The sequence below is a fragment of the Stegostoma tigrinum genome, chromosome 9 (assembly GCF_030684315.1).
Source record: "Stegostoma tigrinum isolate sSteTig4 chromosome 9, sSteTig4.hap1, whole genome shotgun sequence".
Lineage (NCBI taxonomy): Eukaryota > Metazoa > Chordata > Chondrichthyes > Orectolobiformes > Stegostomatidae > Stegostoma > Stegostoma tigrinum.
The window spans coordinates 30,938,046-30,963,572 of NC_081362.1; the positions used below are offsets into that span (position 1 = coordinate 30,938,046).

At 42.3% G+C, this 25,527-nt stretch overlaps 1 protein-coding gene across 5 annotated transcripts in view; it reads left to right on the forward strand.

Annotated features, from left to right (window-relative positions):
- Positions 1 to 25,527, forward strand: part of dop1a (DOP1 leucine zipper like protein A) — a 626,666-nt gene that overhangs the window by 343,362 nt on the left and 257,777 nt on the right. For all 5 annotated transcript variants that reach the window (XM_059648463.1, XM_059648464.1, XM_059648466.1 and 2 more), the window contains one exon: positions 13,104 to 13,293. In XM_059648463.1, the coding sequence (XP_059504446.1) occupies positions 13,104 to 13,293 (190 nt within the window). The remainder of the gene's footprint in view (positions 1 to 13,103; positions 13,294 to 25,527) is intronic.

Sequence of the window (25,527 nt, forward strand, 5' to 3'; positions counted from 1 at the left end):
GTGTGGAAGAGAGAGAGAATGTGTGTGTGTGTTCGAGAGAGAGCTTGTGTGTGTGTGTAATGTGTGGGAAGAGAGCTTGTGTGTGTGTGTAATGTGTGGAAGAGAGACATTGTGAGTGTGTGTGTGTGGAAGAGAGAGAGAGAGTGTGTGTGTGGAAGAGAGAGAGAGAATGTGTGTGTGTGTTCGAGAGAGAGCTTGTGTGTGTGTGTAATGTGTGGAAGAGAGCTTGTGTGTGTGTGTAATGTGTGGAAGAGAGACATTGTGAGTGTGTGTGTGTGGAAGAGAGAGAGTGTGTGTGTGTGTGTGTGTGAGAGAGAGAGAGAGCGAGGGAGACACACACACGCACGCACTCTCGTGGATAGGATCAAGGAAAACCCCAAAGCTTTCTATACTTGTGTGAGGATCAAGAGGATGGCCAGAGTGCGGGTTGGGCAAATCAGTGGAGGGAACCTGTTCGCGGAAGTAAGGGTGGCTCTTAATGAATACTTTCCTTCACTATTCAACAGTCAGAGGGACCTTGACATTTGTGCGGACAGCATGGAACAGCATGATATTAGGACGATGGATGTGCTAGAAATTTTGAAAAACATGAGAATAGGTAAGTCCCCTGGGCCAGATGGGATTTACCCAAGGTTTATACGGGAAACGAGATTAGAGATTCCTGCCTCCTTTGGCAATGAACTTTGTGTCCTCCCTGTCCACTGGAGTAGTACCAGAACATTGGAGAGTGGCAAATGTCATTCCCTTGTTCAAGAAAGAGAATAGGGATAATCTGAGGAATTACGATCCAGCCAGTCTCTCTTTTGTGGTGGGCAAATTATTGGAACGGATTCTGAGAGTATTCATAATTATTTGGAAATGCACAGTTTAAGTAGAAATAGCTTGACTTTGTGAGGGGCAGGGCATGCCTCACAAGCCTTATTGAATTGTTCAAGGCTATGTCGAATCACATCAATGAAGTTAAAGTTGTGGATGTGGTGTACATGGATTTTATCAAGGCATCTGATAAGGTTCCCCATGGTAGGCTCATTCAGAAAGTTAGGAGGCATGGGTTTCAGGGAAATTTGGCTGTCTGGATACAAAACTAGCTGTCCAGTAGAAGACAGAGAGGGTGGTAATAGATGGAAAGTAGTCAGCCTGGAGCTAGGTGACCAGTGGTGTTCTGCACAGATCTTTCTGGGACCTCTGCTCTTTGTGATCTTTATAAACGACTTGGATGAGGAAGTGGAAGGGTGGGTTAGTAAGTTTGCCAATGACACAAAGGTTGGTGGAGTTGTGGACGGCGTGGAGGGCTGTTACAGGTTGCAATGGGACAGTGATAGGATGCAGGGCTGGGCAAAGAAGTGGCAGATGGAATTCACCCCAGAAAAGTGTGAAGTGATTCACCTTGGAAGGCCGAACTTGAATGCAGAATACAGGGTTAATGGCAGGATTCTTGGTAGTATTGAGGAACAGAAGGATCTTGGGGTCCTCGTCCATAGATCCCTCCAAGTTGATAGCATTGTAAAGAAGGCGTATGGTGTGTTGGCTTTCATTGGCAGGGAAATTGAGTTTAAAAGCCATGCAGTATGCTGCAGCTCTATATAACTCTGGTTAGACCACACTTGGAATATTGTGTTCAGTTCTGGTCAATTCATTACAGGAAAGATGTGGAAGCTTTCAAGAGGGTGCAAAGGAGACTTACCAGGATGCTGCCTGGACTAGAGGGCAGGTCTTATGGGGAAAGTTTGAGGGAGCTTGGGCTTTTTCATTGGAACAAAGGAGGAGGAGAGGTGACTTGATAGAGGTGTACAAGATGTTGATCGGCATAGATAGAGTGGATATTCAGAGACTTTTTCCCAAGGTGGAAATGACTATTATGAGGGGCCATAATTTTAAGGTGATTGGAGGAAGGCATAGTGGAGATGTCAGAGGTAGATTCTTCACACAGAGTGGTAGGCATGTGAAATGCACTGCTGGCAGTGGTAGTGGATCAGATATTTTAGAGACTTTTAAGCAACTCTTAGATAGGCACATGAAGAATAGTAAAGTGTAGGGTATGCAGGGTAGATTGATCTTAGTAGGATAATAGATTGGCACAGCATCATGGGCTGAAGGGCCTGTATTGTGCTGTACTGTTCTTCTTCTTTCTATGTTCTATGTTCCGTCTCATACGGAAACTGTCTGTCAAGCATTCGCATACACACACACACATCTCCCCCTCTCTTTCCCACACACACAGATCCTGTCTCATACTCAAATTGCCCCTCGCGCGCACACACACACATGCACACACAAACACGTGAATCTGTGCGTGAATCCCTGTATTTCGAGTATAGAAAAGGTTGAGAGTAGGGAGGTCCAAAATAAAGTTTCAGGGATGCAAGATGGCACCGGCAAGCAAGAAGTTGGATTGAAGTGTGTCTACTTCAATGCCAGGAGCGTCCAGAATAAGGTGGGTGAACTTGCAGCATGGGGTAGTACCTGGGACTTCGATGTTGTGGCCATTTCGGAGACATGGATAGAGCTGGGACTGGAATGGTTGTTGCAGGTTCCAGGATTTAGATGTTTCAGTGAGAACAGAGAAGCTGATAAAAGGGGTGGGAGGTGTGGCATTGTTGGTCAAGGACAGTATTACAGTTGCAGAAAGGATGTTTGGGGACTCGTCAACTGAGGTAGTATGGGCTGAGGTTAGAAACAGGAAAGGAGAGGTCACCCTGTTGGGAGTTTTCTATAGGACTCCAAACAGTTCCAGAGATGTAGAAGAAAGGATAGCAAAGATGATTCTTGATAGGAGTGAGAGAGACAGGATAGTTGTCATGGGGGACTTCAACTTTCCAAATATTGACTGGGAACACTATAGATCGAGTACAATAGATGGGTCAGTTTTTGTCCAGAGTGTGCAGGAGGGCTTCCTGACACAGTATGTAGATAGGCCAACAAGGGGCGAAGCCACATTGGATTTGGTACTGGGTAATGAGCCCGGCCAGGTGTTAGAATTGGAAGTAGGTGAGCACATTGGTGATAGCGATCACAATTCTGTTATATTTACTTTAGTGATGGAAAGGGATAGGTGTATACCACTGGGCAAGAGTTATAGCTGGGGGAAAGGCAATTGCGATGAGATTAGGCAAGATTTAGGGAGCATAGGATGGGGAAGGAAACTGCAGGGGATGGGCACATTAGAAATGTGGAGCTTATTCAAGGAAAAGCTCCTGTGTGTCCTACTATGTACCTGTCAGGCAGGGAGGAAGCTGTAGAGCGTGGGGGCCGTGGTTTACGAAGGAGGTGGAATCTCTGGTCAAGAGGAAGAAGAAGGCTTATGTTAGGATGAGATGTGAAGGCTCAGTTAGGGCGCTTGAGGGCTGCGAGGTAGCCAGGAAAGACTTAAAGAGAGAGCTCAGAAGAGCCAGGAGGAGACATGAGAAGTTGTTGGCGAATAGGATCAGGGTAAACCCTAAGGCTTTCTATAGGTATTTAAGGAATAAAAGAATGATGAAAGTAAGATGAGGGCCAATCAAGGATAGTAGTGGGAAGTTGTGTGTGGAGTCAGATAAGATAGGGGAAGCACTAAATGAATATTTTTCAACAGTATTCACTCTAGAAAATGACAATTTATGTTGTCGAGGAGAATACTGAGATACAGGCTACTAGACTAGGTGGAATTGAGGTTCACAAGGAAGAGGTATTAGAAATCCTACAGAGGGTGAAGATAGATAAGTCCCCTGGGCCAGATGGGATTTATCCTAGGATCCTCTGGGAAGCCAGGGAGGAGATTGCCGAGCCTTTGGCATTGATCTTTAACTCGTCATTGTCTACAGGAATAGTGCCAGATGACTGGAGGATAGCAAATGTGGTTCCCCTGTTCAAGAAGGGGAGCAGAGACAACCCTGGTAATTATTGACCAGTGAGCCTTACCTCAGTTGTTGGTAAAGTGTTGGAAAAGATTATAAGGGATAGGATTTATAATCATCTAGAAAAGAATAAATTGATTAGGGATAGTCAGCATGGTTTTGTGGAGGGAAGGTCGTGCCACACAAACCTTATTCAGTTCTTTGAGAAGGTGACCAAACAGGTAGATGAGAGTAAACTGGTTGATGTGGTGTATATGGATTTCAGTAAGGTGTTCGAAAAGGTTCCCCACAATAGGCTATTGTACAAAATGCGGAGGAATGGAATAGTGGGAGATATAGCAGTTTGGATCGGAAATTGGCTTGCTGAAAGAAGACAGAGGGTGGTAGTTGATGGGAAATGTTCATCCTGGAGACCAGTTAGTAGTGGTGTACCGCAAGGGTTGGTGTTGGGTCCACTGTTGTTTGTCATTTTTATAAATGACCTGGATGAGGGTGTAGAAGGATGGGTTAGTAAATTTGCAGACGACGCTGAGGTCGGTGGCGTTGTGGATAGTGATGAAGGATGCTGTAGGTTGCAGAGAGACATAGATAAGCTGCAGAGCTGGGCTGAGAGGTGGCAAATGGAGTTTAATGCAGACAAGTGTGAGGTGATGCACTTTGGTAGGAGTAACTGGAAGGCAAAGTACTGGGCTAATGGTAAGATTCTTGGTAGTGTAGATGAGCAGAGAGATCTCTGTGTCCATGTACACAGATCCTTGAAAGTTGCCAGCCGGGTTGACAGGTCTGTTAAGAAGGCATACAGTGTTTTAGCTTTTATTAATAGAGGGATCGAGTTCCGGAACCAAGAGGTTATGGTGAAGCTGTACAAAACTCTGGTGTGGCCGAACTTGGAGTATTGCATACAGTTCTGGTCACCGCATTATAAGAAGGATGTGGAAGCTTTGGAAAGGGTGCAGAGGAGATTTACTAGGATGTTGCCTGGTATGGAGTGAAGGTTGTACGAGGAAAGGCTGAGGGACTTGAGGCTGTTTTCATTAGAAAGAAGAAGGTTGAGAGGTGACTTAATTGAAACATATAAAATAATCAGAGGGTTAGGTAGGGTGGATAGGGAGAGCCTTTTTCCTAGGATGGTGATGGCAAGCACGAGGGGGCATAGCTTTAAATTGAGGGGTGAAAGATATAGGACAGATGTCAGAGGTGGTTTCTTTACTCAGAGAGTAGTAAGGGAATGGAACGCTTTGCCTGCAACGGTAGTAGATTTGCCAACTTTAGGTACATTTAAGTCGTCATTGGATAAGCATATGGACGTACATGGAATAATGTAGATTAGATGGGCTTGAGATCGGTATGACAGGTCGGCACAACATGGAGGGCCGACGGGCCTGTACTCTGCTGTTATGTTCTGTGTTCTGTGGGGTGAATTTGTATTTGCAGATACATTCTATTTTGTTCAAACAGCACACTATGTATAGATAATCAGTCAATGTGGCATTTTATAAATTCCTACTTTAGAAATAAAACCAGTCTGTCACCAAACCAAAACACAAATAGATTCTAAACAAAGCCTGACACCTAACATGCATTGTCATGCTAAGATCATCTTTACACTGATCAAATGTCATGTTCTCTCAGGACACTGACTTCTAAGGAATTTGGGGATTTACATATGCATATTAATCAATTATAACCTCCCAACTGATTAAAGATTTAACAGCATCTCAGCTTTATTTAATACACTCCAATCAGTGGTGTGACCAGTTGATCTTTTACCTCTAAATTCTGTGTCTGATACTACCTCTCTCACCAATACCTGAAGGTGGAGTGAGGGTCAGAAAGCTTGTGTTTCAGATAGGCCTGTTGCATTATAACCTGGTGTTGTGTAATTTCTGACCCTACACAGCAGCATTGCAATACTCAAGATAATGAAGTGTGAAGCTGGATGAACACAGCAGGCCAAGCAGCATCTCAGGAGCACAAAAACTGACGTTTCAGGCCTAGACCCTTCATCAGAGAGCTTTTGTGCTGCTGAGATGCTGCTTGACCTGCTGTGTTCATCCAGTTTCACACTATTATCTTGGATTCTCCAGCATCTGCAGTTCCCATTATCTCTGATACAGCATCGTAATACCCATTCTGGATTTGGCAGTACAGGTGACATGGTTTTCTCATGTTTGGTAACCCTAAGGCAGGTGTGGAGGACAGGACTGCTTTGAGTTCAATGAAGGCTACTACTTGTTCCTTTTCCCAAGTAATGATCTCATTTGATCGTTGGCTGTCCTTGGCTAGTTTTCAAGGTGGACTAGCTTTTCCAGAGAAGTTCCTGCAGAAATTAAAGAGTGATAAGGCTAGAAGAATTCTCCTGACCAGAGTTGGTTGGGACATGTTCTGTATTGCTTCTCTCCATTCAAGGGGAAGTGCTTGAGATGCTTTGGTGATGTTGTATTGCAGATAGATCACATGGCCCCTTCCCACCTGAGCTTTGCTCGAATTGGCTTTTAGGCCCATTGTTTCTAATGCTAAGAGGATTTTTGCATAGATCACAATATAGCCAACTGGGTTTGTTGAGGGTTCGTAGGTCATCTACATACTGAAGGATCACTCTTTCCAGAATTAGTTAGACTCCTTTCAAACTGTCCATCATTGGTTTGGCTATTATGGAATCCTTAACATGGTTGGGTCCACGTAGATTGTGCCTGGCCCACTATAAATGCAAACATATTTTGGCAATTCTTCAAGTAGCGAAATCGACGAGAATCCATATTTAATATGCAGAATGTTGCGTATGTATTTTAAATCATTAACAATTGTAGCTTGATTCACTAGTATGGGATATTCTCATTTAATATCCTCGTTAACGGCTGTACCATCTATTATGAGATAGTATTACTTATCTGGTTTCTTCACAGGCCATATAGGTGCAGTAATTAAGGAGTATGTGGGTCTCAAGATACCCCATTTTTCGAATTATTCTGCTATCTTTACTGTTGTCAGGGCATTTGGTTTAATGGTCTATTGTTTTTGGGATGCGTGCAGATAACCTTCAATCTTAAGGTGGAATGTTTGGACCTTTCCACAGTAGTGTTTATGTTTTGCCTACAAATTTGAATCTGCTTATGCAAATATGTCTCCACTCCCTTTTTTGCCGGTTGGGCAAAATACAAAGAAGAAACAAAGAACAAAGAAAATTACAGCACAGGAACAGGCCCTTTGGTCTTCCAAACCTGCACCGATCCGGATCCTCTTTCTAAACCTGTTGCCTATTTTCCGAGAATCTGTATCCCTCTGCTTCCTGCCCATTCATGTATCTGTCTAGATACATCTTAAATGACGCTATCGTGCCCGCCTCTACCACCTCTGCTGGCATCATGTTCCAGGCACCCACCACCCTCTGCATAAAGAATTTACCACGCATATCTCCCTTAAACTTTCCCCTCTCACCTTGAAATCATAACCGCTGGTAATTGAGTCCCTAACCCTGGGAAAGAGCTTCTTGCTATCCACCCTGTCTATACCTCTCATGCTTTTGTAGACCTCAATCAGGTCCCCCCTCAATCTCCGTCTTTCTAATGAAAATAATCCTAATCTACTCAACCTCTCTTCACAGCTAGCGCCTCCATACCAGGCAACATCCTGGTAATCCTCCTCTGCACCCTCTCCAAAGCATCCACATCCTTTTGATAATGTGGTGACCAGAACTGTACACAGTACTCCGAATGCGGTCGAACTAAATTTCAATAAAACTAACATAACCTGCCAACTCCTATACTCAATATCCCGTCCAATGAATGAAAGCATGCCATATGCCTTCTTGACCACTCTGTCGACCTGCTTTGCCACCTTCAGGGTATAATGGACCTGAACACCCAGATCTCTCTGTGCATCAGTTTTCCCCAGGGCTTTTCCATTTGTCATATAGTTCGCTCTTGAATTGGATCTTCCAAAATGCATCGCCTGGCATTCGTCTGAATTGAACTTCATCTACCATTTCTCCGCCCAACTCTCCAATCTATTTATATTGTGCTGCATTCTCCAAAAGTCCCCTTTACTATTTGCTCCTCCACCAATCTTCAAACTTGCTAATCAGACCGTCTATGCCTTTTTCCAGATCAATTATGGAAATCACAAACAACAGTGGTCGCAGCACAGAACCCTGTGGAACACCACTGGTCACAGTTCTCCATTTTGAGAAACTCCCTTCCAGTATAACTTTCTGTCTCCTGTTGCCCAGCCAGTTCTCTATCCATCTACTACATTGGTAATGCAATGACACGGCTACTTGAGCTGCCATAAATGTGGAGCCATGATTTATTTCAGTCCAGACAATTTGGTTGCTGTCAGGGAGAATGATTGCTCCTTACCGCCTTAATACATCTTTGCCCATATGGCAACAAATGTATGATCTGATGAGAATACAAATGGTATCGGTTTCTAATAATACTGTATGACTTAGTCTTGTTTGGCGGGGCTTTTCCCCCCAGCCTGGTTATATGCTTGGTTGTGCAGGTTACCAGGAGATACATGTCCATCATGGACACAAACGGCCCAGAATCAATCAGCATGCGACACACTTTATCTTCTGTGGCAACTTATACGTACATTGGGGGGTCCCCACCTCATGTCAGGCCAATATCCAGGGCCCCTGCCAATCGCTTTGATATTGACAACTTTCAAAACATCTGCTAAATCACTCCCTGGTATCTGGACAATGGAAACCCCAGTTTGGGGTTCGTTTTCTGGTCCTGCTTCCCTAAAAGACATCAGTGAACCATATGGGTGTTTCTGATAATCAACAATGGATTCAGGTTATCATTGTAATCATAATTTCAGATCCTTGGAATCCGTACAGCGTGGACCAGTGCAGGCCATTTGGACTAATGAGTCCACACCAACCCTCTGAAGAGCATCCTACCCAGATCCATTCCCCTACCTTATAACCCTACATTTTCCATGGCTAACCTACACATCCCTGAATACCATGGGTAATTTAGCATGGCCAATTCATGTAACTTGCACATTTTTGGAACTGTGGGAGGAAATCAGAGTACCCAGCAAGATATGGGGAGGACGTGCAAACTCCACACAGATGGTTGCCTGAGGGTAGAATTGAACGTAGGTACCTGGTATTGTGAGGCAGCAATGCTAATCACAGAGCCACTGAGCTGCCTTAGGTATTTATTTGACATGATAGGATTCAAACCCAAGATCGTTATCTGGCTGTCCAGATAACAGTCCAGTGATAATGACCACTCGGCTCTTCCCTCCCCTTAAGTTATTCTACTTTCATGCCATCTTTCAACATTTTTAGATGTACATCATCAGTTCTGTTTGGATCCCGGACTCCAGCATTGTTCCTATATGCTTAACATTTCCCTTCCTGATAAACCTCTTCAGATTCCTTAGGCCTTTGTTTAGTCATGCTAATATTGTTCCAATTGATGTTAATGCAATTTTGACCATATTTCTAAATGTGTTAATTTTCTACTGGTAAGTACCTTGTGCATCCATGTTTTATCCATTGTTCCTTGTGTGGGTCCCTCCCATATGGCTTGGGTATTTGGCCTTTTACCAGGACATCATCTAGGGTGAGATCATGTCCCTCAATCAGTTTGTACAATTTATGCCAAAACTTGCTCTTCCTGTTATTAAGTTGCAGGAAAGCTCATTTTCAGCATTTGCCTGTTTGTAGCTATGAATAGTTCAGTTATGACAGTCTCAGTTGTATCCTTGCCCACAGACCTTTGTACCCTTCTTAGTAGGGTTGTGTTTGCTGGGTTATAAGAGGGTGATGGTCCCAAATTCTCATCTTTGTCATGGTGTGGAGGTGCCAGTGATGGATTGGGAAGGGCAAAGTCAGAAGTCACACGACACAAGGCTATAGTCCGACAGCTTTATTTGAAATCGTAAGCTTTTGGAGTACTGCTCCTTCATCAGGTGAAGTGGAGGGAAGTGCACAGGCACAGAATTTATATACAGAGAGATAATCACAAGATAAATTCTGCGCCTGTGTGCTTTGTTCCACTTCACCTGACAAAGGAGCAGTGCTTAGAAAGCTTGTGATTTCATATAAAACCTGTTGGACTATAACTTGGTGTTGCGTGACATTTGACCTGGTCTTTATTGTCATATGGGTTGTTGTTAGAATTTCAATACAGTTGATACCAATTCTGCTCCCTTTCTAAATTGCCTATTATGATTAAGTTGCCTGGGTGGTCTGGCATGAGAGTCAACACCTGGTGTTTTTGGAATTTACAAACTACAAATATAACTGCTGTTTTTTCATCCTTATGCTTTATTTGTGTGTTCCACAAGGCCCTTTGTCTTTTTGTGGACACCTCAGGATTTTTCCCCACTCCATCATTTTCTTAATCAATTTTTTCTTCATTTCTACAAAGCTCTGTATACTTCTGGACATCACTTGATGCCTCCTATTTCTTTATCAGCTCTTCTTGAGGCAGTCATCATCAGTTTGTCGTGTACCTTATTCTCCCTGGGTACTCCTGCATTGGTCTTTCAGTAGCTTTACCTTTCTCATTAACGTTGCTTGTGTCAATTGCAGCTTCACCTCCTTAACTATTGGTGTAAGTCAGTGGTCACCTGTGCGAGTCTTTCAGCAGTTTCACCTTCCTCGCTACTGGTGTACTTGTGCCTTTCTTGCTCCTCTTCCCAGGATCAATTCATCATTTACAGAAGTAAGCTAGCTTTATTGAACAAACATGGCGGTGTTACTTTAGTTCTTTAATTACCGGAGTGAGTCAGAGGCCACCATAGGTGGTAAAAGTAGGTGGTAAAATAGTGTACTTAGCTTGCTGGGGCTCCTGTCACAGTCTTCTGATGACTGAATCCTGCCGACTACGCCAGTTGTTGCAAGGAGAACGATGCTCAATCCACTTCTCAGAGACCAGTCCAGGAGTTATGTTCAGTAGCTGGTTTATTCAAGCGTACACAGGGAGAATGTACAGACACAAATCTCAGCAAACTCTGAAGACTCATGGTCACACACACACCTTAATACATGATTACAACTGTTTGATCACTTTACAATTCCCTTTTTACATGATTATAACTGTTAATAATCTATGGTTTTCCTAACAGCTAGTTGTATAATGTTGTTTTGCATTTAGTGCCTTTGTTACACTGTTTTCTTCATTTTGCCCTTCATGAGAATGAAAGAAGACTTGTTTTGAAACTAACACTAGCACAGACTAGCTGGGCTGAATGATCTGCTTCAGTGCTGTATGTTCTATGTAATTTATGTTTACCACATCCTCTACAGAGTGTATTTCTATTGTGTCTATTGGTTTCCTGTTCTTAGCAGTTTGTTTTCAACACTGGAATCCCTACAGTGTGGGAACAGGCCCTTTGGCCCAACAAGTCCACACCGACTCTTGGACCATTCCACCCGGACCCGGCCTCCTATAACCCACCTAATCTACACGTCCCTGAACACTATGGGCAATTTAACATGGCCAATCCACCTAACATGCATATCTTTGGAAACCGGAGCACCCGGAGAAAACCCACACAGACATGGGAAGAATGTGCAAATTCCACGCAGTTGCCCGAGGGTGGAATTGAACCCAGGTCCCCTGGAGCTGTGAGGTAGCAGTGCTAACCACTGAACCACCATGCTGCCCCCAGGTTAAAGAAAAGCTGGAGTAAGATTTCAAAGCTTTTTCAGTGACCATTAAATTGATATAAAGAATGGAATGTGCAGTATGAAAACAGCATGAATGTTTTGAATCATGAAAGACTCTTCCTTGAAAATTTAAATTGAATTTTTAACACTTAACTTGAATGAGAAAGGGACAACAATTTCAGACTATGTTGATTTATAGTACGATGTTAATGTATTATGTATAATTATGTTATTGTTGTTAGCTTTTAGAGCCGTAGAAATCATACAGTACAGGAGGGGGCCATTTGGTCCTCCTTGTCCATGCCAGCCCAAAAACACCCAGATGCTGTTTCTCCCATCTTCCTGCACACGGTCCATAGCCCCTGAAACTGACAGCACATAAGGTACAGATCCAGGTACTTTTTAAAAGAGTTTAGGGTCTCTGCCTCCACCACCAACTCAAGGAATGAATTCCAGACACTTACCACCCTTTGCCTAAAAGATGTTTCTCATGTTGCATGTTGGCTCAGTGGTTAGCACTGCTACCCCAAACTGCTAAGGACCTGGGTTCAATTCCAGCCTTAGGCAACTGTGTGGAATTTGCATGTTGTCAGCGTGGGTTTCATTCAGGTGCTCTGGTTTCCTCCCACAGTCCAAAGATGTGCAGGGTAGGTAGATTGGCTATGCTAAAGTGCCCAGGGATATTTAGTTTGGGTGGGTTAAATGTGGTAAATGCAGGTGTAGGGGAATGGGTCTGGGCAGGATACTGTTCAGAGGGTTGGTGTGGACTTGTTGGGTTGAATGGCCTGTTTCCACAGTGTTGGGACTCTATAATAATTCTTCAGTTGCTTAGCTTAAATTGTTTTGTTTCTTAAACATTTTAGTTCAATTAGAAGTAGTGTTTCCTTTTACAAATGCAAATATATTTTTCCTGCAAGTTGAATTCATAAATAAATAGGAAGCCTTTGATTGCTCGGCCATTATTGTTTGACACTTAAAAAATGTCACTAGCATTTGTATTAAACAGTGAGAAGAAAGTCTTTGCTCATAATTTCAATTCTTTCAAAAATACAAGTAAGCCGTGCTCAATTTTAGAAATAGGCAAGAGACTTGAAATTACTTGAGTGACAGGGGAGTGAAGAAAGGATGCAAAGTTTAATTTGATACTCCAAAGAGTAAGAGGTTGTGTAGTGATAGAAATGAGAAGTACCAGTTTCTTGTTTTCAGTATATTTCAGACAGTGTTTTTGGCTAAATTTTTGTAATGCATTCAGTTTAAAAAATGCTCATTACTTTGTTTTTGTCACTTTCATTTGCAGTCACAGGCATATGGGACTGGCAGGAAACTTTTCAACCAGTTTATTTTCATAATCACATTGTTCAAATTAAAATGATCATCAGAGAAACAAGTAATGAGCAGGGTATTTGGCACCGAGGTACCAAACAGAATCTATAAAATCTCACCCCTCTTTCCCTCACTTTCTGACTGTTGCTCCAAATCTCTGTTCACAAAATACATAATAAATTAGACTTGCTTGGATATGGCCAAAGCATTCTTCGGAAAAGACCTGAACAAAAAGGTTTGTCCACCGTTAATGGTTAAAATTAAGAAAGGGGACTTATATAAGATTATGAATTGCCTTTCTTTGTATGCAGGGCAAACACATTGCTGGAGAAAGTTGCAGCTGCAGTGGAGCAGTCTGCATTTTACAGCGCTCTTTGGGGGAGTATTCTAACAAGTCCCGCAGTACGGCTACCAGGGATTACGTATGTACTCGCTCATCTGAACCGGAAGCTTTCTATGGAGGATCAACTTTATATTATTGGCAGTGACATTGAACTGATGGTACTGAATTCCATATTTTTATGTAAATTTATGTCCACATTTATTGGTTGTATCATGTTGGATGAAGTTTGAAAGCTATAGCGAGTATATTTAATTTTACCAGATGCCACAGCAAAGAAAGCAAGTCCCAGTGAGTTCAGCTATGTTGAATGCCATAACAGTAAGTCAAGGCTGAGTGGTCTTTACTTTAATGCTAGGAGTATAATAGGTAAGACTGATCAGTTAATGGCATAGATTGACACATGGAAGTGTGATAATGTTGCCCTGGCAGAAACATGGTTGAGGGAAGGGCTAGAGATAACAAAGTGTGAAGCTGAATGAGCACAGCAGGCCAAGCAGCATCTCAGGAGCATAAAAGCTGATGTTTCGGGCCTAGACCCTTCTTCAGAGAGCTAGGAAGGGCTAGCCTGGCAACTTAACATTCTAGGATAGGCTCTTTAGGAAAGACAGAGGAGGATGTAAAAAGGATGGTGGTACAGCAAATGTACTGCAAGATGATATCTTGGAAAGGTCATTAAATAAAGCTTTGTGAGTAGAGCATAAAAATGTTAAAGGGGCAGCTACTTTACTGGTTGTGTAGCATAGGGCCCCAGAGTCAGCAGGAAATAGAAGACCAAAAAAAGACAGCTCACAGAAGTGTGTAAGGATAATAATCAGGTAATTCTACTAGGGGATTTCAACTTCCCCAACATAAATTGGGATTGGCATAGTGTTAAGGGTCTAAACGGAGTGGATTTCTTAAAATGTATCCAGGGGAGTTTGTTGTATGAATATGTAGAAGGCCTAACAATGGACAGCACAGTGCTGTATCTGGTTCTAGGGAGAAAAGCCAGACAAGTGTTCGATGTCACAGAGGGGAAGCATTTATGCAGTAGCGATCACGACGTGGTACAGTTCAAATTTGTTCTGTTCAAGGAAGATGATGGCCTGCAAAAGATGGCTTTGGATTGGTGAAGGCAGATTTTATTAAAATGATGCAAGGATTCACCACAGTAGAGTGTGATTAGCTCCTTGTGAGTGAGTCTACAATAGAGCAATGATGGGGTGGCATTCAGAAAGGAGTTGGGGAGAGTATAGATTCAACATGTACCCTTTAAGGGGAAATATTGGCGCAATATGTCAGAGAACCCTGAATGTCTAGGACAATTGAGGACTGGATAAGGAAGAAGAGCAGGGTTTTAGCAAGTCCAAAAGGAGCAATTCTCCTGCAGCTAGAGGAATACCAGAAGTGCAGGATGCCACTTAAGAAAGCAATTAGAAGAGCAAAAGGGGGCATGAAAGAGGACTAGCAAACAGTGTTAGGGAGATTTCCAAGACATTGTATAAATACATCAAAGGGAAGAAGTTAACCAGGGAAAGAGTCAGGCCTATTAGGGACTATGGGGGCCACCTGTGTGTGAAGCCGCAGGCTGTTGGAAAGGTGTTGAGTGAATACATCTCTTCAGTCTTCACTCTGGAAAAGAAGAACTTAATTATGGAATTCGGGGAAAAAGGAACTTGCGCAGTTTGACATAGGAAATGGGAAGGCATTAGAAGCTGTGTCAGTCTTAAAAATGAACAAATACCAGTGCCCGGATTAATTGCTTCCCAGGCTTCTGTGGAAGGTGAGGCAGGAAATTGCAGAATCTCTGTCACAGTTTTAATTCCTCTCTGGCCATGGGGAAGGTATCAGAGGATTGGAGGATGGCTGATGTGGTTCTGCTTTTTAAGAAGGGCAGTAAAGATGAACCAGGAAATTACAGATTGAGTCTCATGTCAGTGGTAAGGAAACTATTGCATAAAATTCTAAAGGAGCAAATTAATACCCAGTTGGAAAGGTAAGGGTTAATAAGGGATAGTCAGGTTTTATCAGAGGGAGATCATGCCTAACATGTTGGTTAGAATTTTTTTGAAAATTTGATCAAGTGTGTGGATGAAGGAAGTTCATTTAATGTAATTTATAGGGATTTTAGTAAAGCTTTTGACGAAGTCCCACATGGGAGATTGAGAAGGTTAAAGCACATGGAATTGAGGGAACTTGATGAGATATATTAGAAACTGGCTTAGTAATAGGACACAGAAGACTTTGTTAGAAGGATACATGAGTGACTGCAGGCCCATGTCCAGTGGTGACTAAGGCCATTATTGTTTTTTATACACATAAGTGATTTAGATGAAAATGTGGGGGTCATGTTAAGTAAGTTTGCAAATGATACCAAAATTAGTAAGCCATATAAGGCCATAAGACATAGGAGCAGAAGTTCGGCCATTCACCCCTCGAGTCTGCTCTGCCATTCAATCATGGCTGATAAGTTTCTCAACCCCATTCTCCCACTTTCTCCCTGTAACCCTTGTTCCCCTTGGCAATCAAGAACCTATCTACCTCCATCTTAAATATACTCAATGACCTGGCCTCGACAGCCTTCTGTGACAGTGAATTCCATAGATTCATCTCTCTCTGGCTAAAGAAGTTTCCCCTTATGTCTGTTCTAAAAGGTCTTCCCTTTACTCTAAGGCTGTGCTTTTGGATCCTAGTCTTTCCTATCAATGGAAACATCTCCCCAACATCCACTGTGTCCAGGCCATTCAGTATTCTCCAAGTAGAGTAAACAATAGTGAAGAAAATAGATGTAGGTTACAAGAAGATATAGATGGGTTGGTCGAATGGGCAGGCGAGTGACAGATGGTATTTAACATTGATTAGTGTGAGGTGATGCACTTTGGGAGAAGAAACAAGATATGCACGTATTTAATGAATGGTAGCTTAGAGGGACTGAGGGATCTTAGAGTAATTATTCACAGATCCGTGAAGTTGCCAGGGAGTGTGAACAGGATAGTTAAGATGGCATATGAGACACTTCCTTTCATCAGTCATAGCAGAGAGTAGAAGAGCAAGGAGGTCATGTTGGATTTGTACAGAACTTTGATCAGACCACAACTGGAGTACTATGTGCAGTTCTGGTTACCTCACTACAGGAAGGATATAATAGCACTGGAGGGAGTACAGACGGGATTCACCAGGATATTGCTGGAGATGGAGAAATTAATCTATATGGAAAGACTAGATAGGATTGGATTGTTTTCTTTAGGGCAGAAAAGTTTGAGGGGATAGCATGATTAAGGGTATGCGATTATAAGGGGTATGGACAGTGCGAGGAGAGAGCAGCTATTTCCCTTCATTGAGGAATCATTCATGCAAGGGCATAGTTTTAAGGTATGAGACAGGAAATTCAGAAGGGACTTGCGGGAAGAAAGTTTTTTCACTCAGCAGGTGATTAGGATCCAGAATACACTGGGAACGTAGTGGAGGGCGAAAATCTTACAACTTTAGAAAAAAATTGGATGATCACTTGAAATATCATAACATTCAAGGATGTGGGACAAGTGCAGAATTTGCACACTTTTAGTGGTAGTTTTTTTGGTGCAGACTTGATGGGCTGAAGAGCTTTTATGCAGTTTATGCATCTATAAAGATGGATCAAATTGAGTAAACTGATTTAGTTCAAAATTTATATTATTACATTTTTTTTTAAAATTTGTGCAATTATAAATGAAAAATAAGATCTGAACACTAATTTGGGATAACATTCGTATAAGTTTCATGTAGAAGAATTTGCAACTTAAGACTGACTAAATTTTTTCTATATGAAAATGTTTTTATTTTGATGAACATTGCTTATTGAACAGTGGGCCTTCATATCATGGAGGAAAGCAGTATTGGCAAGAAAATAGTGTTTGAGAAATAAATGGGTTAAAAGGCTGACAAATCAGTAAGCCCTGATGATCTACACTCCAGAGTATGAAAGCAATTAGCCCTGTCAATATTGAATGCATTGATGATCAACTTCCAAAATTCTGTAGACTCTGGAGCAGTTCTTATAGACCTGAGGGTTGCAAATGTAACCCCACTGTTTAAAAGCGGAGAGAGAAGCAGGAAGGCAATACAGACCAGTAATCCTGACGTTAGTGAAGATAATGCTAGAGTGTATTATTTTTGAAAATAATGATAACAGAATACTTAAAAAGCATTAACAAAGCCAATGTGAGGTTATGGAGGGCAAATTGTGCTCAACAATTCTATCGGTGTTTTTTTGTTGATGTAACCAGTAGAATTGTTTAGCAAGAACTGGTGGATTTGCAAAAAGATATTGATAAGGTCCCACATAAGAGGTTAATTGGTAAAATTAATGCACATGGGATGAGTGGTGTATGAATCGAGAAAAGGTTGGCAGACAAAACGTAGGGCGTTAGTCTTTTCCCAGGTGGCAGGGAGTGACTAGTAGATGTGTGTTTGGACTCCTGCTATAAAATATATATATATATATAAATGACCTGGTTGAGATATCCAAATGTGTTTCCAAGTTTCCTGATGAAACTAAATTGGGTGGAATTATGAAATGTGAGGAGGATGCAAGAAGAACTTTACGGTGATTTGAGCAAGTTGAATGAATAGGCAAACACATGGCAGATGGCTAAATGTGAAGTTATACACTCCAGAGTAAAAAGCAGAAAGTAAAAGTATTATTTAGATGGTGATATCTTAGGAAATGGAGATATACAAAGAGATCTGAGTGTGCTGTACACCAGTCAATAGAAGACAGGCTGATGTGGCAAACAGTCAGGAAGATAAGTGTTAATAAAATGTGAGGCTGGACGAACACAGCAGGCCAAGCAGCATCTCAGGAGCACAAAAGCTGACGTTTCGGGCCTAAACCCTTCATCAGAGACCTCTCTGATGAAGGGTCTAGGCCCGAAACGTCAGCTTTTGTGCTCCTGAGATGCTGCTTGGCCTGCTGTGTTCGTCCAGCCTCACATTTTATTATCTTGGAATCTCCAGCATCTGCAGTTCCCATTATCTCTGATACTATTTTAACCCAGGAAGATAAGTGTATTGAGTTGAAAAGTAGCGATGCCTTATTGTAGTTGTACAGGGTCATGATGAGTTCACGCTTGGAGTATTGAATGCTGTTTTGGTCTCTGCACCCAAAAGCTATATATATACTTGCCATCAGGTATCGAGGGGTATTGGGAGAAAGTAGGAATTGGGATAGGGGATCAACAATAGTTATATTGAATGGCAGAGTGGTCTCGAAGGGCCGAATGGTCTATTTCTGCTGTAGTTTCACTGTTTCTATATTGTAGAACTACAAAATTATGGCACAGAAGAAAGCAACCAGTTAATTTTACTCTGCTGATCATGCCTTACAGCTCTGCAGTTTTTCTTTTCAGTCGTATGTCATGATCTTTTTGAAATTTGTCAAACATCAACTTTCACCACTTCCTTCTTCTAGATCAGCATTGTTGGTTGGTTCGCCGAGCTGACTGGTTTTCATGCAAATGTTTTGTCTCTCTTCTTGATGACATTGGCAGTGCTGTGTAGCCTCCATTGAAGCGCTGTTGTTCTGTCCTGCTCTGAATTTATACGGTCCAGTCTGTAAGGGTGGGGAGTCTTGTTTCTGGCTTTGTACCGTAATGGTATATAGATGAGGTCTATTTAAACATGTTTGTTAATTGCATTGGGAGGTGAAAACCATGCTTCCAGGAATTCTCATGCTTGTTTTTGTCTCGCTTGTCCTAGTACTTTGATGCACATAGAGATCTGGGTGTTCAGGTCCATTGTACCCTGAAGGTGACAACACAGGTCGATGAAGCGGTCAAGAGGGCATACGGCATGCTTTCATTCACTGGATGGGGTATTGAGTACAAGAGTTGGCAGGTCATGTTACAGTTGTACAGGACTTTGGTTCGACCATATTTGGAATACTGCGTACAGTGCTGGTCGCCACATTACTAAAATGATGTGGATGCTTTGGAGAGGGTGCAGAGAAGGTTCACTCGGATGTTGCCTGGTATGGACAGCGCTAGCTATGAAGAGAGGTTGAGTAGGTTAGAATTATTGAGGGGGGACCTGATTGAAGTCTACAAAATCATGAGAGGTATAGACAGAGTGGATTACAAGAAGCGTTTTCCTAGAGTGGGAAACTCAGTTACTAGGGGGTCACAATTTCAAGGTGAGAGGGGAAATTTTAAGGGAGATATGCGTGGTAAGTTCTTTATGCAGAGGGTGGAGGGTGCCTGGAACGTGTTGCCAGCAGAGGTGGTAGAGGCAGGCATGATAGTGTCATTTAAGATGTATTTAGACAGATACATGAATGGGCAGGAAGCAGAGGGATACAGATTCTCGGAAAATAGGTGACAGGTTTAGATAAAGGATCTGCGTCGGTGCGGGCTTGGAGAGCCAAAGGGCCTGTTCCTGTGCTGTAATTTTCTTTGTTCTTTGTTCTTTGTTCTTTGTCCCAGTCAAATTGATGTCCTTTATGTCGGAGTGTATTGAAACAAGAGAGAATTGGTCATGCCATTTTGCTGTGAGTTGGTGTTCATGTGTCCTGGTGGTGAGTTTCCTGCCTGGCTGTCCTACATAGTGTTTCTCGCAGTTTCTGCATGGTATTTTGTGTATCACATTTGTTCTTCTCATTGTGGGTATGGCGTCTTTCATCTTTGTGAGTAACTGATGAAGTGTGGCTGTTGGTTTGTGTGCTATCCCTATTCCTGGACGACGTAGGAGTCTTGTGGTCAATTCTGATGTGTTTCTAACATAATGTAGGGCCACCAGTGTGTTGGGGCATACACTGTCTTCTTGATGTTGTTTGTTTGCCAGGCATCAGCACACAAAGCTGTTAGAATAACCACTGTTTGCAAAGACTCTGTATATGTGCTGTTCTTCGTTTTTGCGCAGCTCTGGGAGTTGCAGTGAGTTATCGCTCATTTAAACAGAGTCTTGACAGCTCTGTTTGTGGACACTGGCGTGGTTACTGTTGTAATTCAGGATTTGGTCTGCGTATGTAGTTTTTCTGTATCCGCTGGTAAGAAATTTCCCCATTGTTTGCTCCTTCCACCCTTACATCTAGAAACGGGAGTTGATCTTTCTCTTCTTCCCTGGTGAACTTGATGCAAGTGAATATGCTGTCATAAGGTGTTGTGTTTCTTCTAATTTTGCTCATTTCATGATCATGAAGGTATCATCCACGTATCTAACCCATTGTTTAGGCGGATCGGGGGACGGGTGTACTTTCCAGTCTTTGCATAACAGCTTCTGCGGCGAGCCCTGAGATGGGTGAATTGATAGGTGTTCCATTACTTTGTTCATATATCTGGCCGTTGAAGATGAAGTGTGTGGTCAGGTGTAGGTGTAGTAATTTTAGCATGTTGTCCTTGATGATGGTTTCATTCGAGGTATGTGTTTTTGGATTGTCTATAATGTGGCCAGTGTCTCCTTTGCTACTCATGTTGATAGAGGTGAGTAGTGCTGTAACGTCAAAGGATGCCATCATTTCCTCCTTGTCAGAAGAAGAGAACTACAATCAACTCCCATTTCTAGATGTGTTGGTGGAACAAACGAACAACAGGGAATTCCTTACCAGCGTAAATAGAAAGACAACATCCACAGACCAATTCCTGAATTACAACAGCAACAATTACCCCAGCATCCACAAACAGAGCTCTGTCAAAATTCTGTTTAAACGAACAATAACTCACTGCAACACCCCAGAGCTGTGTAAAATGAAGAGGAACACCTGTACAGAGTTTTTGCAAGCAATAGTTATTCTAACAGCTTTGTCTGCCAATGCCTGGCAAGCAAACAACACCAAGAAGACACTGAACGCCTCAACGCACTAATCACCCTACCTTGTGTTAGAACACATTAGAACTGACTACAAGATTCCTACGACCTCTTGGAATAAAGATAGTACACAAACCAACAGCCACACTTCATCAGTTACTCTCAGCCGAAAGACTCCAAGTCCACAATGAACAAGACGAATGTGATACATAAAATATCATGCAGCAACTGCAAGAAACACTACATTGGACAGACAGGCAGGAACTTTGCTACCAGGATACATGAACGCCAACTTGCAGCAAAACGGCATGACCAATTCCAATTCCCCTTTGATTTCAATAGACTCCGACATAGAAGGACATCAGTTTGACTGGGACAAAGTTACAGTACTAGGACAAGCGAGACAAAGACAAGCACAAGAATTCCTGGTGGCCTGGTTTTCAATCATTGATGTCATTAACAAACATGTTGAAATAGACCTCATCTACATATTACTACAGTACAAAACTGGAAACAAGACTGCCCACCATATAAATTAAGAGTGGGACACACCAACAGCGCTTCAACGGAGGCTACACAGCATGACGATGTCAGTTAGAAGGGAGACTAAACATTTGCATGAAAACCAGTCAGCTCGGCAAACCAGCCAACTAACAACTCCAACCACAATCTGAGCTACAGATCTTCATTAAAACATTAAGCATCCTAGATCATTGTAACACATGGAGCAATTGCATTTTCTTCTTGTTCGCTTTTTAGCCAATTATCTTAAGTCTGCATTCTGTGCAAATGCTCATCTTGGGATCAGATGACACTGCAGTTGAGATTAAGCCAATACGTTTGCTGACTATTCCCAGGGAGAGGGATTAAGTTTGAAATGGGGACCAAAACAATGGTTTCAGTGCTCATCTTACAACACAAGAAACATTTTTGCAATTATGTCAGGGACTGAGATTAGAAGCATTGCGAGCTTGGTGAACACTGACAATACCACTGTTTTCAACGATCATAAGGAATTGGTGGAAAAGCTGAATAATTCCAATGAATCAGTAGAATAGTCCAGGTTTCTTGGCGTGTCTCAATGATTTTTGCACGTTGCTGTTATTGCAGTTTAAATTTTCATTGTCCAAAGGCTGTCAACATTTACCCGTCATATCCAGGTAATTGGCAAACTATAGTGTACAAGATTTGGCATGTGACAATAATGAAAATTAATTGTGGTCTAATAGAGAAGGTATTGAAGGAAAATTTTCATATCTCAGTAGATTTGCAAAGTATCAGTGTGGAATTATGAAAGAGAAATCATATTTGACAAAGCAGTTGGAGTTTTTTTTGAGGATATTATCAGCAGAATAAATATAAACTGTTAATGTCCAGGCCCCGGTGGGGTTTCCCAACTTGTTACTGCTCCAGATGTGATGTTCCAAATTGTTGAGCTTCCAAGGAAGGTGGAGGTGAATAGGTTTCCCTTCTGTTCTGAGCCCTCCTCCCCCGAAGTTGATCATTACAAAGTTAATTTAAAGATAGATCCCTTCATTTGTGAATGCCTTTCTACCAGGTCCAAGTGAACTTATGTTTTTAAAGAAGGCAGTTTAACCAGTCTTTCTAAAGTAAATGAGGAATTAATTATTGATTACTAAATGCGAGAAGAATTAATAACAAAACATGTATATGCACAATTTAGAAATGAAAAGCATGTGCAAATAGATAATGAAGTTTAAAAAACATGTGGATCAGTTTCTGAATTGTTCCTGAGTAGTTGAATCTCCCCAGCATCAGCTACAATGTTATCAGTAACGTTGATACAGGTAGCTAAATATTTGTTTCACCATCCTAGTTTTATAGGTTAGTTGAAATTCTGTATATTGATTCTTCCTGACTGTAATCGAATTCCAGCATTAAGGGTGAGAGAATGTCCTTTATTTGTCCTCATACAGTCACAGAGGCAAAGCACATGGAAACAGACCCTTCAGACCAATTTGTTCACACCGTCTAAGTTCCTAAACTAAACTTGCCCCATTTGCCTGTATTTGGTCCCTGTAAACCTTTCCTATCCATATACCTGTCCTTTTAAAAGTCTTTTGGATGTTGCATTTGTACCTGCCTCTACAACTTCCTCTTGCAGCTTGTCCTTTATGTGCACCAACCACTCGATGGAAAAAGTTGCTCTTCAGGTCCCTTTTAAATCTAAATCCTCTCACTTTAAGCCTATAATTTTATATTCAGTACACTGGAGAAAAGACTTTGGCTATCCACCTTATCTACGCCCTCATGATTCTATAAATCTCGATAAAGTCACCCCTCAACTTCCTACACTCAGGATGGAAGTCCCAATCTATCCAGCGGCTCCTTATAATTCAAAACTTGCAGTCCTCATAACACCCTTGTAAATATTTTTGCACCCTTTCCAATTTAATAACATCCTTCCTATAGCAAGGTGACTAGCATTGCGTGCACTACTCCAAATGTGGCCATACCAAGGCCTGCTGCAGCTGTAACATGATATCCCAACACTTGTATTCAATGGTCTTACCTATGAAAGCAAGCTTGCCAAATACTTTTTTTACCCTCCTGTCTACCTATGATTCCACTTTCAGGGAACTATGTATCTGCACCCCTGGGTGTCTCTGTTCGATAGTATTCCTCAGGGTCTTACTATAACTGTTTGGGTCCTGTCTTGGATTATCTTACCAAAATGAACACCTCGTATTTATCTGAATTAAACCCCACCTGCCATTCGTCAGCCCCTCTGGTCCTATTTAGGGGAGGCGATGGCCTAGTGGTATGATTGCTGGACTGCAAATCCAGAGACCAGATAATGCTCCGGGGACTGGGGTTTGAATTCTGCCACAGCAGATGGTGGAATTTGATTTCAATAAATATCTGGGATTAAGAGCCTAATGATGACCATGAATCCATTGCCGACAGTTCGAAAAACCCATCTGGTTTACTAATTGTTCTTTGGGGGAGGAAACTGCCATCCTTACCTGGTCTGGTCTACATGTGACTCCAGATCCACAGCAGTGTGGTTGACTCTTAACTGTCCTCTGGGCAATTAGGGATGGGCAATAACTGCTGCCTAGCCAGCGGCCCCTCATCCTGAGAATGAGTAAGGAAAATGTGGCATGGTGGCTCAGTGGTTAGCACTGCTGCTTCACAGTGCCAGGGACTCGGGTTCAGGTCTACCCTCAGGTGACTGTGTGGAGTTTGCACATTCTCCCCATGTCTTTGTGGGTTCCGTCCAGGGACTCTGGTTTCCTGTCACGGTCCAAATGTGTGCAGGTTGTGTTGATTGGCCTTGCTAAGTTGCCCATAGTTTTCAGGGATGTGTAGATTAGGTGGGTTATAGGGGGGTGGGTCTGGCTGGGATGTTTTGGGGGTCGGTGTGGACTTGTTGGGCCAAAAGGCCTGTTTCCACACTGTAGGGATCCTAACTAATCAACCAAAATTGTCCTTTTTATATGTCACTGACTTTTTGGGTGCAGGCTGAGTGAGAGACCTGCAGCACAAGGGTAACTGTTATTGTTACTAGTTATAATTCTTGAACTATGTTCTTCATAGGGGCAGCATGGTGGCTCTGTGGTTAGCACTGCTGTCTCACAACACCAGGGACCTAGGTTCAATTCCACCCTCGGGCAGTCTGTCTGTGCAGAGTTTCTACAGTCTCCACGTACCTGCCTGGTTTTCCCCCCAGTGCTCCGGTTCCCTCCTACAGTCCAAAGATGTGCAGGCTAGGTAAATTGCCCATAGTGTTCAGGGATGTGTAGGTTCAGTGGATTATAGGAGATGGTTCTGGGTGGGATGCTTTGAGGGTCAGTGTGGACTTGTTGGGACGAAGATCCTGTTTCCACACCATAGGGATTCCATGATACACTGTGCTAACACTGGAACCTAGGTACTCTTAATCTCCTGGTACTCATGAGAATATTCAGCCCCAAAAGCACACTCCAGTAGAGGTGAAACTGTCTTAAAAACCCTTTTCTTGTGTATTCTCCAAAGGGAAATACACAAATATATCTGTACTTTTGGTCATAATCTACAGCTGGGGTGCGTGGTTGCTCTATATGTGTGTGTCTTGCTTTTGAGCAACATGTTATCAGCTTTTTATTATTGTGAAATCACAACAGATCACAGTCCAGGCTGTTTCGACTTGCCTCTTTCCCCTTTGAAGGATTGTTGTTTTGAAGTTCTGTCGTATCTTTAGGTGTGACATTTCAGAGTTGTCTCTCTTGATTTAATTTGCATCCACAATGTGAGAGGTTGGTAAACAATGTTAGAGCACATTGCATGAGAATGAATTTCCTGGCATGGTTTGAGAATTGATTAATGGGCCAGAAAGCAGAGTCGAAAGTTCAGATGGGCAGGCTGTGATTAGTGGTGAACTGCAAGGACTTAATGTAATATTTCCAAGTTTTCATATGGCACAAAACTAGGTGGGAGTTTGTTTATGAGGAGGATGCAGAAATGCTTCAAAGAAGTTTGGAGAGGCAAAGTGATTAGGAAAAGAATTGGCCAATGGAACACAATGTCAAGAAATGTAAGGTTATCTACTTTTGGTTGGATAAACAGAAGTGCTACTTCAGTGGTGAGATGCTGGAAAATGTTGAAGCTCAAAGGGAATTTGGTGTCCTAGT